The following is a 14,973-nucleotide window of genomic DNA, read 5'->3' on the forward strand; positions in this document are numbered from 1 at the left end:
CCTCAGTCTTCTGCAGCAACCTTTTTGCCATAGCAAACCAGCCGGGCACCTTGCTCCCAGGACAGCCCACCAGTCCCTGCCCATCTCTGCTTTCCCCCCCCTCGGCCTCAAACTCGCTGTATCATGCACAGGGCCCAGCTGGCCCCAGCACTTCTGACCTGGCACATCCCTTGCGCAGCACGCACCTCTGCTGTGCCCATCTCTGATCCTGCCACAGCCGTGCATCCCTCTGACCGAGGCTGTGTTCCTTGATTGTCCCACAGTGTCTGGGGTTGACACATCTCCTCTCCCCATCCCAGCAGTCTGCCATGCCCAGTTCGGCACAGGACTGCTGTTACCAACTCCCAAGCGGGAGGAGAAAGGGCCGAACGTTTGTCAGTCTGGGATGAAAATGCACCAACCTCACAGGGCAGGCAAGCAGCAGACTGGAGGCTGCACTGGAGGCCCAAAAGGCAGCACACAGAAAAGCTGGCCTGACAGGAGGTGGGTTGCTTTATTGGCCTTTATCTCCTTGGCTGCAGATAACACACACAGGGCAACTCATGGCAAAGAAACAGTATATACAGAGTGTCCATATAAATATTTCCAATGTACATTTTATACACAAGTGACAGAGACGTTCCACAGCAGCGTCCAAAGCCTTGGGGTTCCAGCGCTCAGCTGCAGGCTTGGCCCAAAACCAAAGGGAGATGCTCGTCTCTCTCCTCTTGCTCAGCCGGAGACCAGCCCCACCTGGGCAGCAGCGGGAGCCAGCAGGGATGCTCTGATGGAGACACTGTGTATGGCTTTGGGGCTTGAACCTGGAAGGACAGTGACTCTACAGACAGACAGACACAGCTGGGGATCCTGGGGTGATCATCCTCTTCCTCCTCTATGGCACCAGGGAGGCTGGAGAGGCCTTTGCCCAGGGGCTGCGTGGGAGAGCTGCTCCCTTTGCATCAGCACATGGGGAGTGGTACCAGCGAGCAGATCCCTCGCCGCACCAGCCAGAAGCAGAGAGAAGCACTGGGGTGCAGTGGAGTAACATGCACCTTCTGCTGCCCCTCACCTCCTCAGTGCACCAGGGGTGCATAGCAAGGCCGACACAGGAGGGAGGGCAGGACGGCAGTGCCCAAACTGCCCTATTGTTGGGGACAGCAAGTGCAGCAATCGCCCTCCTCGGTACCAGCAGAGGAAGGCCACACACCTGAACTGCCTTCAGCTCCTCTATTATCTATATGTGTGTGGTGGGGGGCACCGAGAACTTGCCTCTCTTCCCCCTGTACCGGTCGTGAGAATGGGGTGTACTAGAGCCCCCATCCCAGTGACTGTGAGGGAGCTCCTCCGCAAGCTGACAGTGCTGGGTCTGCACAACTCCCCCCCAACCCAGCTGCATGACAGGAGTCCACAGGAACCAGCGCAGAGGAGCAGGCTGCTGGGTCCCCGCCTCCTCCCGGCCAGAACAGGGGTCTTGGTGGGGGCTGAGCACAGAGGACGGCCTGGCTGTGCTGCTCTCAGACCCGCTCCTGTGGCCCTGGTCTCCTGGAAGGCATCTGTGCTGCGAGCACAGGGCCCGTGAGGAGCTAGACAGCACTGGGGCTGGAGCCGAGCTCAGCTGGCACCACGGTACAGGCATTGTTGTTGGCATTGGTGTTGCGGCGGGGCAGGCTGGGGGTCAGCGTGGTGACGGCACTGTCGCTGGGGCATCCGTGCTGCAGCAGGATGTCGATGCACTCCTGGCTGCCAGCTCGCCGGGCGTAGGCCAGCGGGGTCAGGCCCCGAGCGTCCTGGCTTTTCACGTCTACCCCGTACTGTGCAGGAGAGAAAGCAGCTGGTCAGTGGCACCCGGGTGCCATGCAGCCCATGGGCACGGGGGTGGCACAGCAAGAGCACTGGCAGAGGCAGAGATGCTCTGTGGCACTGGGGTGGGCAGGGAAAGGGAGATGGGAGGGTGGGAAGGGCAGTGCTAGGAGGCATGTGGGGGAGCCCACGGGACGGGGGATGGATGAGGGGTGTTGCGAGACCTGGGAGTGGGGCAGTGCTGTACCAGAGCAGGGCCAGAAGCACTGTGGTGGAGCCTACAGGGCCCTGTCTTACCCAGATGAGCAGCTGCGTGAAGACTACGTTGGCCATGGCACAGGAGAGATGCAGTGCTGTGCGTCCATCTCCATCCCCGTAGGTCTCATTCACTTCCTCCTTGGTGCCATGGGCCAGGAGTGTCACCACAAGGCGCAGGTCATCCTCTACCACAGCCCGCAGCAGCTGCTGCCCCAGCGGGATGTCCGACTGGGGCAGAGGAGCCAGGAAGAGCTTCTGCTCATACTTGGCCCGGATCCAGCGCTCCTTCTCCTCCCTGCCAGATGGGACACTGTCACTGTCACTGTCACAGGTGGGCCAGCTTGCCTGGGCCCCACATGCAAAGGGGCATGCATGCTGGCACTGCCACCCTGAATGCGTCCCGTGTTAGCAGTGAGTATTTGGCACGCCTTGCGTAAGCCCCTGCTGCAGACACTTCCCCTGCTGTGTCCCCCCACACCCATGGCTGTCACTGGGGCTCTGTCACGGTGCTCCAGACTCATACCCAACATGCACTTGTCTCACTCTCTGCGTATGCTGTGCACTTACATGCATGCATGTGCAGCAGCAGCATCGTTCCACACCCAGACCCACACCTGCCACTGTGCAAAGGGACACCTGCACCTCCATGTTGGTGACCCTACACTCCCCTGCGTGCCCATTATGTGGCAGTGCGGGGACTATCTCTGTCCCATACTTGTGTGTGGGCCATGGCCAGCGGCAAGAAAAGGTTAGCTGCCACACATGACAGCCCAGTGCCACGGGAGGCATGTTATCACTGCTGCCGTCTCGCCTGGTACAAACAAAGGCTGTGGCAGCGTCCATCCCGCCTGGGGCTGCGGGGCCGGCGGATCGATCTGTGCCGTGCCGCCGCTATCTGCTGCCATTCTATCCATCTGCATCTGGCGGGCGGCCATCAATGCCCTGCGCGGAGCATGCTCACTCCTGCCGCCCCCTGACCCGCTCTTATCCGTTGATAAGCTGCAGAATGGGCTCTTGTTGGGATGAGTGACAGGAGAGTCGCTTCGATAGGGACAGACAAGGGCCTGAAAGGGATGCACCCTTGAGACCCGCACAACGCTGCCAAGCCATCTCTGTTAACCCCTTCTGCTTTGCAGCCAGCGACGGCTCCAGCAGCCACTGCACAGCCATGGCTGGCCATGAAGACCTGCTGGCCCACCAGGACAGTGGCAGGGGGCCTCCAGTGCCCAGAGAGCAGGCAGGATCCCTGGAGTACCTCAAGGATTCCTGCTCAGCCGACTGGATGGCTGCTTCCAACCTCCTGTGGTGCCCACAAGCCTCCTGGAGAGGTTGCCTGAGAAGCACCTCTGCAGTTCCCCATCCCCCTTACCGACTGCTCTCAGGGGTGGGCTTGAAGTAGCCTTCCACTGTTCCTTCCCAGACAGCATTGGCCAGGGCGTTGCCGATGGCTGTCATGACCATGAGAAGCTCACTAGGCCAGTCGTCCAGGTCCAAGGAGCGCACACGGGACAGGTGGGTGCCCAGGTTGCGGTGGATCCCAGAGCACTCAATGCACATGAGGGAGCCCAGGTTCAGGCTTGCCCAGTCTGGATCTGAGGGCAGTGAGATCAGTGGGGAAGAGTTAATACCGCTGCAGACTCACCAGCCTCTCTCCTACGATCCAGGAGACCCATATTTGCAGGCACCTGCCCACCAGAGCCCTTCCAAGCCCAGTGTCCCAGCAGCACAGAGAGGGAGGGAACCCAGGCTGGTCAGCAAGGGGTCACAGAGCAGTGTGCAGGTGGATCCCAAGAACGGGTTGACTGCGGGAGAGGACGAGACAGCTCCCAGAGTAGGTCTCTTTGGGGTAAGAGAGGGGGTGGCTGGGGTGGAGAACCCTCCCCTCTCTGGATGAGTGACCCCCCCTTCCCTCCCACTGCAACAGCATCACTTACTCGGTGCATCGCAGTCCACGCAGAAGCTGTTCCCACGTGCAGTGCGGACGGCCTGCATGGCCTGTGCGTCGCTCTGGCTGCCCAGCCGAGCCTGAAACACAACACACGGGGCCCCCGCTTACTCAAGGCAATCGCCCCGCCACACGCCCTCGCTTCACCACCCCAGGAGCCTGCTGGGGGGCCGCCAGCACCTGGCTCCCGCAGGCCCTCCCCGGCTCTGCTGCAGGAGGGGTGTCCAGCACAGGGACTCAAAGGACAGGGTCTTGAGGGAAGACTGATCCGTAGCTGGGTGGGTGCTGGAGGAGCAGGGGGTGGTGGGCCAGAAGCGGAGCGAAAGGCAGAGCTGTCCAAGGAGGAGGTGGACAGTGCAGGACTCAGCCCTTACAGGATGCAGAGAGCTCCTGGGGCCCAAGCCAGGCTGGGGAGGGGACAGGGAGCTCAGAGAGGTGACGGGAAACCCGGGGAGGGGTGCAGCACAGCCCCAAGGATGGGACTCAGCCCTGACTGGGAGCAGAGGGATCAGGATGGGATCCAGCCTGGACAGAGAGGGAAGGCTAAGGCAGCAATGGACACAGCAAAGCAGATGCCAGAGAGGAGGGAACAAAGCAGAACTCAGCTGAGGCCTCTTACCTTATTTTTGCTGCTCTCACAGCCCTGCAGGCTGGCCAAGATCTGGCTCTCGATGGCCTGGACCCAAAGCTCTCGCTCCTCTGATGTTGAGGCCTCAAAGAGCCATGTCTGGCCCGTTAGGGACACGATAATGAACTCAAATGGCTCGTCCGGTTCTGGAAAAGAAAGGTGTGCCATGACATGTGTCAGGGAAGGAGGAGGTCTGCCGGCTTCGCAGGGCGTGAGCACACAGACAGACCCCCGTGGGCCATGGCTGTGCCCCTGTGTGGGCAGGACCGCTGGCAGCAGGGGTCTGCAGGAGAGACAGGGAAGAGCAGGCAGAGAGCGCCTGCAGGGAGGCACTGGAGCTCTGCGCCAGCCAGTCCCTCCTGCTGCTCACACAGCTCCTTGTGCTCCAGCTCCTCTAGTGTGGGCTGGCCCTTCCTTTCACACCAAACATCAGCAGCCTCATCACTCCCCACCATCCTGGGCTGGGAAACCCAAGAGGCTGTAGCACTCCTGGATGCTGCCTGCACTCTGCTCTCCATGCCCTGAATGTCCCACCCTCGGAGGAAGCTGCTGACCTCTTGAGCAGTGAAATAAGCTTCTCTGCAGAGCTGGTGTCCCCCAACAGTCCCATCACCCCCACTGAGTACTCAGTGCCTGCTGACAAGTGGCTTTAGAGGGACAAGGCTCTGCAAGCTGAACCAGGAGATGCAAAGAGTGTCCTCGTGGTGAGCTCGAAGGCAGCTCTTCACAGTCCCATGCATCAAGAAGGGGCATCATCGCCAGCTGAGGAGCGCAGCAGGGTAGGGATCCCACGTGGCAAGACCTCAGTGCCTGGGCACTCCACAGACCCACATGATGGGGCACAGCCACTGTCTTCCCATAGAGCAGCACTAAGTCACAGAGACCCAGGCGGGAGGCACGGAGAGGCAAGAGTGATGCCATTCTCAGCCCTGCCACCTCTCAGTGCCCTGCTGGGCAGGCAGCCTCCGACTCCCAAACCTGCAAAGCTGGTGGCCACAGGGGTTCATGGAAGCTGGCCAAGGGGAGCTGCTTCCACGAGGCAGCAGGGGCAGCAGCAGGGACGCACGCAGGGCAAAGCACCTGGGAAGCCAGGGCCAGGCAACTTGCTTCTCAGGCACCTCAGCCGCTCCTCCACACAGCACCGGCATCTGCGCCCCGCAAGCAACCCCAGAGGATACAGCCTCAATGTTGAAGCACTTCTCTGGCTGTGAAACACATGGGGACAAATTCCTGACTTTCCATCTTCAGGGAAGATATTTTTGGTGAGCCCCAAGGGCTGCTCAGGCTGCCAGGCACTGAGAGGCTGGGTACAAATGGAAGCATTAGCATCCCTACAAACACAGGCTGCCTGGTGGGTTTCCAGGGAGAGTGTCAGAGCACAGGTACCTCTGCGCTGGGTGGCTGAGCCAGCAGCAGAGACGTGGGATGGCGAAAATGTGTGAAAGCACCTCAGCCCCCCCGGACCTAAGAAAACAGCCCCCAAACAACCAAGAGTCTGCCGAAAGCCAAGGCTTAAAATGTGCTTTCCTCACTCTGACGTGGGCTTGTCAGGCTACTGCTCTGAGTGCCATAACTCCCTCCCAGTGCGGGCTCTGGGCCTGCTGCGGGCTGCACCAAGTGGGCCCCTGGGCCGCAGGTTTACATGGGGCGCCTGGCCTCAGCTTTGCACCCAAGCACCAGCATTTACCTTTTATTGCCAACTTCAGTAGTTAGTGCAGTAAATGACTTAACTAAGCGGGGCCTGAATGGAATGACTAATAAACGTTATGTCACAGCACACGCTTCAGCTCATAGCAAAATGATTTGTAATTACCTAATTAGCGTTATGCAAATAATACCCTCATCTCCATAATGTGCCTTCCCAGCTCTCTATTAAAAGCAGGGAGTCAACTGCACAGCTCCAGAGACAGCAAGGAGGCTGAGGGGCCCAGCCTGGTCCGCAGCAAGGTAGGGCCGTGCTGGCCTGGAGCCTGGTGGGGTCCGTGCCTGCTGGGGCAGACGCGGGGAGGCAAGCAGAGTGTGTCTGGAGGGGGTCCTCTCCTCTGCCTGGCTCCCCCAGCAAGCTGTGTCTGGAGGATTCCCTTACTGCGGTGGGAAGCAGCAGGAGGGCAGTGACTGAGGAACGTGCTGCAGCTTGCAGCACCCCAGCAGAGCTAACGAACAGGTGCAGAGGCCATCAGCCGGGTCCCATCAAGGGCACTGCCAACCTCAGATGCTGCTGCTCTGCCTGGCCCCGGCTGAGCAGGGCTGTGTCCACAAACACTCTCAGAAAGTGGGTGCAGCCATGGGAAGTCTCCTCAAGGGAAGACAGCTCTGATGCGAGGGGTGGGAGAGCACAGCCCTTCCTCTCTTGCAAGTGCTCTTTCCAGGTTCTCACCTCCTCCACAGGCACTACTACCTACATTAACAAGTACCAGGCACTCTGCTCTCTTTCCCATCACACGCAGCTACTTAACCCAGAACAACCCGAGGGTAAAATGCTGCTCCGGCTACTGTGCCATGGTGGAGAGTGTTGTGTCACTCACACAGGAGGCTTAGGGTCTTGCATGTCATGGGGGTTAAAAGTGTGAGTGACATCTGGCTGGGAAGATGCCTGCCCTTTGCTGCTGCTGAGAGCACTCCATGGTGTGACCTGCACAGATCCCAGGAGTAGCCACAGGGGCTTGGAGATCATCAGCACTGATGAAACGGACTGGTGCAGGAATGCAAGGCTTGCTCTTCACACCAGCAGGCCCTTAGGAGGATTGAATGACTCCAGGATGGCTGGCTCTCCAGGTGAAGTATCAATTGGCTTGCCTTTCCCAGATAGGAAGGGGAGGCTGTTTCACTCAAGTCACCTAGAATCAGCTCGGGATCCTTCCTCTGGGGAAAGATGCCTGCAACTGCCTTTCTCGTGCTAGGAATGAGAAACTCTGGGGCATCAGGAGGAGGACAAGGCTGCAGGGTGCAGGCAGTCAGTCACGCTGCTGGACTGTGATGCACTTGCCTAACCGGGACATCCAGCTTGCCCAGCAGCACTTTGCCCTTTTCCAGCTCTCAGCTGTAGAACAGACCCCAGGGTCCCTGCTCTGGGGAGCTCCCTGCAGTCAACATGCCTCCTTCCCTAAGGAAGTTTGCTGTGGAGACTCCAAGGACACCAAATCCCAGCTCAAAAACAAGATTCTTGGAAAACACACAGCTGGTAATTTCTGAGTACTGGGAGAAGAAATAACCAGACAACATCCAGGCTAACAGCCCTGCCCTCTTGGCTAGCTAGCACCATCCTCCCTGTGAGCACTGCCATACCATGGGCATGGGCAGGGAGCACCCAGCCACTGATGGCAGCCAGCAGCCAGGCGATGTGGGAACCTACTACCCAGGCCCTGCTCAGCTCCAGCCCACTCAAGCGAGCAGCTGCCCCCCTCTTCCACCGCCCCAACCTGTCACTGCGACCTGCAGTCCAGGGACTTGAGCACTCCAGCTGTTCTGAGAGACATCCCCTTCCACCTCTGCGGAGGCTACAAGAGAGCGAGGATCAAGCCCCTGACAGCTGCAGCATCGACTGCTGCCCAGGGCGAAGGATTAACAGCCAGGAAGGAAGAAGCAGCACTTCTTCCTGGGGGCAGCAACTGCCCAGGTGCTTGAGGCAGCAGCTGCAGTTCCCAGATCTCAGATCGGGCCACACTGTTGGAGCAGCCACCAACAAAGCCACTCCTGGGGCATCGTGACATAGAATGGGCCCTATTCTCCTTAAATCTCTCCCACCCTTGGTCTGAGCCACCTGTGGCTGCTGTCAGTGTGCCGCAGAGTCCAGGCCAGTTGCCTGGACCTGGCAAGTACTGGATGCGCTTCAAGTGCTCCATGCTGCTGAGCCGCTTCTGCTGCCACTAAAACAGCAGCAAGCAGGTTGGCACAGTCCCTGGCACACGTTGAGGATCCTTGCCATGGGCTCGCATGACTCCATCATCCTTGTTCCTTTCTCTTGCTTGCTCCGTACCTCTCCAACACCCATGCACATAGGAATCCCAGTCCAAGCCTTCCTGCACCAGCGTACTTCCCAGGAGGGACAAGGCTGCAAACGCCTGCCTGCAGCACCTGCATGCCCCAAGGCTCGCACGCTGCTGCTCCTCCAAGGCACGGCCCCTCCGCCTCAGTTGCTGTGCCAGGGCTCGGGGCACTGTGTGTACTGTGTGTGCACTGTGAGCTCAGGATGCTCACAGAGGAAGGGCAGGCAGCTCCCTCCTGCCAGGCTCCCTGCTGGGCTGCCCACACCTGTCCGCTGACAAACAGCAAGACTTCTGAGGCTCCAGCCCCACTTGGACAGACTGTCCCACTGCCACAGCTCAGGGGCATCCCGGAGCCCTGGGGCTGCCCAGTCCCAGCCCTGGCAGCAGTCCCAGCCAGACCAAAGCTCCAGCACCATCTTCGCAAGCCGCAGGGCCTCCATTCCCCTTCCTCCTTTGTGCCTCACAGATTCCAGCTTTACTCCTAACAAAGGGCCTGTTGCTCTCAGCAGAGCCTGGGAAGAGCTAACAAAGGCAACAGCTTTTCTTCCACACTAAGGCTTCTTTCCCAAGCAGAATCACTGCCTCCCTTTCCCTGCAGCAGCACAGGACGGCACTGCAAGGCCAGACCTCTTTGGAGGCTTGAGCGCAGCATGGCTATGGCAGGAGAGCAGGGGGGACCTGTGGGATCGCACCCTCAGATTTGCATGCAGGGTTTGGCAGAGCTGGGAAGGGAATCCAGGACTTGGGAGTGCCTTTGAACAGTGTGCAGACCCAGCTTCTTGGACGATTTGGGGTGAGTTCCCGAGCTCCCTCGGGGCCCACGCAATTTGAATCAGACTCAAGTCATAGCTTGAGGGAAAGTATGGGGCCTTCTCAGACCTTTCTGGGGAGAAAGGAACAGCTGTCTGATGGGGCAGGGGCATTTCTGGCCAGATGAAAGGGTGGCATAAAGGAGATGACCTAGGCAGAAGGATTCAGACTACCTCTGTTGAAGCAGAGTTGGCAGAATGCCCTTCCCTGCACCATGTGTAGGGCACAGCCTCCTCCCTGGTGGCCAGAAGAGCCCCAGAGCTTGCCAGCTCAGACTCAACAGGGCTAAGGTCCTGGAGGAAGCCACTCCTACAGGAATGGGGACCCCTTTCCAGCTGTCTCAGGGTAGAGGGGCTATCCCAGGGCCAGAAGGCAGAGCCCATCTCCCTGGCCCTGCAGCTGCCTGCAGGAGTGCTGGTGGGAGTCCATTACGCCAGCTCCATTAGAATTAGTGGGCAGCGGAAATGAACGCGCTTGTCTCTCTCTTGATGATTTTTTGATGATGTTTTAAAGACTGAGCTCCGTGAAGAGTCGCTGAGCAGAGTTCAGTGCAAGCCGGCTCTGCTAATGGGCGTTAACCCCGTGACCCAGCTCCAACGCTGCCCAGCAATGAGTGCTCCAAACGAGAGCAGAATTAGCGAGGGCACTGCGCAGCAGCCGGGATGGCCCAGGCTGTGCGGCACTCAGACACCTGACTCACAACTGAGTCTCCAAGCTGAGGCGGCTTGAGGACTTCTGCAGCAGCTGCAGCAAGGTGATTAGCCCTCACGGCATTACCCTGCAGCAGCCTGCTGGGCTAGAGAGGGGGGAGGCCAGCAGCCCCCACTACCAACAAGCCGCCTTGGGAGGAAGCGTCTCCTTAGGGCAGCAGATGAGCTCCACAGGGCTGGCAAGAAATGCGTGAACAGAGACACCCTGTGCATGCTGCCAGGAACCAGCACAAAGTGAAAGGAAGAGGGTAAGCGAAGAGCCCCACCAAGAAGCTAGGGTGAGACAGGGCTCTGCTGCCCAAAGGTGCCCTAGGGCTGAGCTGCCCAGCAGACTGGTGGATGTGTCACGGTCACCTGTGGAAGCAGCAGAGAACGTTGGAGAGGAGAAGCAGCATGGTGAGGAAGGGAAGCAGTGGTGTTCCAGGAGTGCTGCCCTTACAACTGGTGCCAGGACCGTTCTCTCTGCTCACAGTGGGAGGAAGCACAGCTTTGGGCAGAAGTGGTACCTTAGCTTTAGCACACAGCTGGGCGCAGGGCTCTGTCCTGCTCTGTGAAGAGCTCAGACTACATGCCGCATCGACGCAGAAGGGGCCAGCCTGGAGACCCCACTGTACGAGTCCAGGGAGTGGCACGTCCCACCTCCTTCCCCAAGGACACCCTGCTTCTCCCTGGGGTGTGGCATGAAACCTTAGGCCAGTGGGTCTCCCTGGAGAGCTGCAGTGGGACAGGCTGGCCACATCCCACACAGGTACCCAAGGTGACCCTGCACAGGTTGGGGCAGCACTCTCAGAGCACAAGCAGTGACACAGGGCAGGCTGCATGCCTACCATGACACAAAGCAGTTCTGCGGGGAATGGATGCAGAAGATGGAGCAATGCCCCTCTAGTCACTTTGGGAGATGTGGAGTGATGCTCCTCACCCAGCACGGCAGGATCGTGAGGGACAGGGCTGCAATTCTCTTCCCACACAGGGCACTGGATAGAACTTGCCCACGCCAGCCTGCAAGACACAGGGCAGCACTTCCCACCCCAGCGGGCTGGACAGGAGGGAGCTCAGCACAAGGGATGGTCAGGAGCACTTCCATGCCAGCACACCAGGAACAGAGAGTCCTCCATGCCAGCCAGCTCCCCAGCTGGCTCCTTCCCTGGTGGGATGAGACGCAGCCCCTGCCCTGCACGCAGGACCATGTGGGACGCCTCTCCCTACATCCCAGCAGGTTCAGGAAGGCAGAGCAGGATCCCATTCAATCTCAGTAAAAAGAGCAGCGGAGCTCACACTGAGCTGTGCCCTGCTGTTGAAGCAGAAGTCCCCTCTTTCACCTGCACTGTCCCCCAGCTTCCAGTCACATCCCACCTCCCCTTTGCACTGCCCTTCTCCTGCTCCTGTCTTCTCTCCCACTTGGAGCTGGCATAGCAGAGGTGCAGCCTCTGGCTGCCCTGGCGAGGGGGTGGGAGGAGGTGGGGGGACGGTTCCAGTGTGTGGGGTGCACGGTGGGGAACCAGGGGCTGGTCCTGCCTTCAGCGCAGGGAGTCCCTGGCCCACAGCTCTGCTCTTGTGCTGCCAAGTCTGTCCAGAGTATCCAGAAGCAGGGCAGCCAGCAGGCCCCCCAGCCCCGGGATGCTTGTTTGCAAGCTGCCACTGTACCACATCATTATGAGGTGTTTGGGATATCAACAAATTAGCAGGCGTCTGGGAAGAGAAGGATGCAGCACCATTCGTAAATGTCAGCTCGCTGCCTCCTCATTTTGCAGATCATTAAACCCAATATTCCTAACCTGTATTAGTGCAATGGGGACAGGCCCCCTCCACATTGACAAGCCACCAGGAGAGCCACAGCAAGAACATTGCTATGCAGATCCCACAGTGCCTTCTGTCCCAGTGCCCCCAGACCCCAAGCTGAGCTGGCACATTCCGACCACCCCGTGCTGCCTGCCCTGCCCACAGGGGCATGGCGGGCTGGGGGTGGCAGGGCCAGGGAGGGCTCTGTGCAGCAGCACTGGCAGAGATGGGCAAGCTCAACTGCGCACAGAGGGCATGCCGTGGGGTACCAGATGTGTGCGGGTGCATGCACATACATGCATGCACATTCGGGAAAGGATAGCAAAGGCAGTTGAGGCTGCATGTCAGGAAGAGAAGGTGCTCCTGTGGGACTGATGGGCGGGGGGGTCACTGCAAGGGACCAAGCATGTCATTTCTGTGTGTATGATGGGGTGGATGCCATATGGGGTGCAGTGTGTGCAGACAGTGCAGTGGGGCTGGGAAGCAGCAGAAGGACCATGCAGGGTGCGTGCATGCATCAGGGCAGGGGATGACGCTGTAGGCACATGAGGGAGGGCATGGGACAGTGCAGGCTTTACAGTGCATGTGGAAGCTTGCTGCAAGACACACCGGTGGGGCTACGGCTGTGCACACAAGGGTCTCTCAGAGGGGTAACACAGAGCTGTACGAGGTGCCTCCCAGGAATCCCAGAATGAGGTGGGTGTGGAGCTGATGGAGATGGGGGTCAGCTGTGGCATGGCTATGCCCAGGCACGGGCTGCTTTCCTCCCACCCAGGACACAGCAGGGAGCTCGCGGGGTCTGTAATGAGCAGGAGTGACTTGTTAGCACTGAATTAAGAGGCCTGGTGGAAGGAAGTGCACGGGTGACACAAGCTGCGTGGGGCAGGCGGGAGCTGAGCAATAGCAGCTGGAATCCCCAGCAATCTGGTAAGCGCAGCTCAGCCTCGCACTCCCAGCTCACCGATATTGGCCTCCGACAGCCCCCGACAGTTGGTATTAATCATGCACATCGCCCCAACACAACTCTTTACTGGCCATCAATTTCCCGTGGGTTTTAAAACTAAAAAACAAAGACAAAACCGCGTCGTTTGGCCGCCACTGAGAAGCACATTAAGGGGCTGTCAGCTTCTCGACATGCACCCTGCATCACTCTTTAAGCACATGAGAAGTTCATTATCCCTGGAGCTCTGGCAGCCATGGGGATGCTAGCGTAGGGAGCGTCGCAAAGGTGCTCCTGCCATCAGACATGCCTGGTGGCTCCCAGGGTCCTCCTGGCTGCCCAAAACAGGAGCCTGGGGTCCCAGGCAGGGAGGGGACACAGCTGCAGCGGGGGCTCTGGGCTTGTCTGTGGCAGGACAGGGCACTCCTGGCCACAGCGCTTTGCTGGGCTTTGATCTTGAACAGATTTTCTTGATGGTCCCTGCAGGCTGATGCTGCAACCCCACCATGGTGATGAGCATTTCTGCTGCGAGCATTTCTGCTGCAACATCCCGTGACAGCCTGACACCACATTTGCCAGCCTGTGGGTGCTCGCTGACAGCCTGAGCCATACTCTCCAGTTTGGTGACATCCCCGGCAGCCCAATACCACGCTTGCCATAGTTTGCTGATGCTCCCTAGCAACCTGACACTGCGCTCTCTTTAACATGCGACCATGTAAAAAAGCAACAGCTCGTTTGATTTATGATACTTCAGAACAACTAAGATTCAATTGCTCTGCACGTCCCTGGCTCTGATTACCTCCTAAATGAGATAAACTGATGGCAATTTATCCCCAGACCTCACCAACTTTCCCAGGATGCTAACCTGAGATGCTCATGCCCTGCACACGTAGGCATGGGGCTGGGTGCATGGGAAGGCAGCCTGGCTGCAGCCCACGTTCCTCCGCACTCCCCTGCTGCTGTTGCTGCTCCTGCCTGGGAGAGGCTGTGACCGAGGGCTGAGCCTGACACCTTGCCTGTGCCTGGCCCACCCAAGTTGCTGCTTTGGGGGCTCCCAGCAGCGGCACCCCCCAAACTGGCAAGGCTGGCATGAGCCAATGGGGAGCACAGCTGTCCTGCTCCCAGGCCGGTGTGCCCTCCTATGAGGGATGAGCACCATGAGGGATGGCAGCTCTACCACAGAGCATGGCAGCCCTGCTCTCTGCACAGGGATTTTTACACTTTCACCTTGCTGACTACGTGAAAGCAAAAAGCTCCGATTATCCTGTTACGAAAAAAAATACTGTAACCATTCAAAAGCAGCTAAAAAAGATTCAAGGAAGAATCAGACATACGTATGGACACCAGGCCATAACATAAGTCATCAGTCATGTTCCTGATGTGGAGCAGCGCTCAGCCCCAGGTTCACAGCTGGAACCAATAGCTGACCATCAAGACATCAGGATGGGACCTTGCATAGAGGCTCATTATCTCTTATTTGCTTGCTGCCAGTTTCCACTTCTAAAGCAGGCTGCCATGCAGGACAGTGACCTGGGTGTGACTCCAGTCTCGTGCTCGCCCAGAGTGTCTAGAATGGAGACAACCCAAACATCAGTCCCACAGTCACTCCTCTGCATCTGCCCTGGGCTGCCTGCCTGCTCCTGGTGACCCATCACGGTGCTGAGCTGCGTCAGCTCTCAGGAGCAGCCCTGCTGCTGGGAGCAGGAGAGAGACAAAATGCATCGCTCAGAGAGGGTACCATGAGCAGGGAGACCCAGTGCCAATCAGACGTACGGCAGGTGAGGGGATTGTCTGCCTGAAAAGGAGCGTGTGATAGGCAGCTCTGCAATCTGTATTGAGCACAGGGGGGTACAAGGACCCCTCCTGAACAGAGATGTCCTCCTCTCCCCACAATGGAGTATACAGCTGTTTGCCACTGAAACATCAGGCTGGCTCAGCAGGACCAAGCTGTAAACCTTGAAGCGTGTGCTGCCTGCGCACGGCAGCAGTGGCTGACTCCTGTGGACATGGAGCAGGGTGCCACTGGCACGGATGCTGCCCACAGCCCCCTCTGCACCTGCAGCACGCACAGCCTGGCCTGCCCAGGAGATGCTGATGCAAGGTAACCCGTGAGGATGACAGAACTGACCCAGCCTTTG

At 58.9% G+C, this 14,973-nt stretch overlaps 1 protein-coding gene across 2 annotated transcripts in view; it reads right to left on the reverse strand.

Moving 5' to 3' along the window:
* Window positions 1-381: 381 nt before the first annotated feature.
* AGAP3 (ArfGAP with GTPase domain, ankyrin repeat and PH domain 3) overlaps window positions 382-14,973 on the reverse strand; it is a 147,289-nt gene continuing 132,697 nt past the window's right edge. For both annotated transcript variants that reach the window (XM_080382758.1, XM_080382757.1), the window contains exons 14-18: window positions 4,602-4,756; window positions 3,972-4,062; window positions 3,407-3,629; window positions 2,077-2,332; window positions 382-1,790 (exon numbers count right to left, since the gene is read on the reverse strand). In XM_080382758.1, coding sequence (XP_080238884.1) covers window positions 1,563-1,790; window positions 2,077-2,332; window positions 3,407-3,629; window positions 3,972-4,062; window positions 4,602-4,756 — 953 coding nt within the window. In that variant the 3' untranslated portion in view covers window positions 382-1,562. The remainder of the gene's footprint in view (window positions 1,791-2,076; window positions 2,333-3,406; window positions 3,630-3,971; window positions 4,063-4,601; window positions 4,757-14,973) is intronic.

Source organism: Falco punctatus (assembly GCF_963210335.1).
Source record: "Falco punctatus genome assembly, chromosome: 4".
Lineage (NCBI taxonomy): Eukaryota > Metazoa > Chordata > Aves > Falconiformes > Falconidae > Falco > Falco punctatus.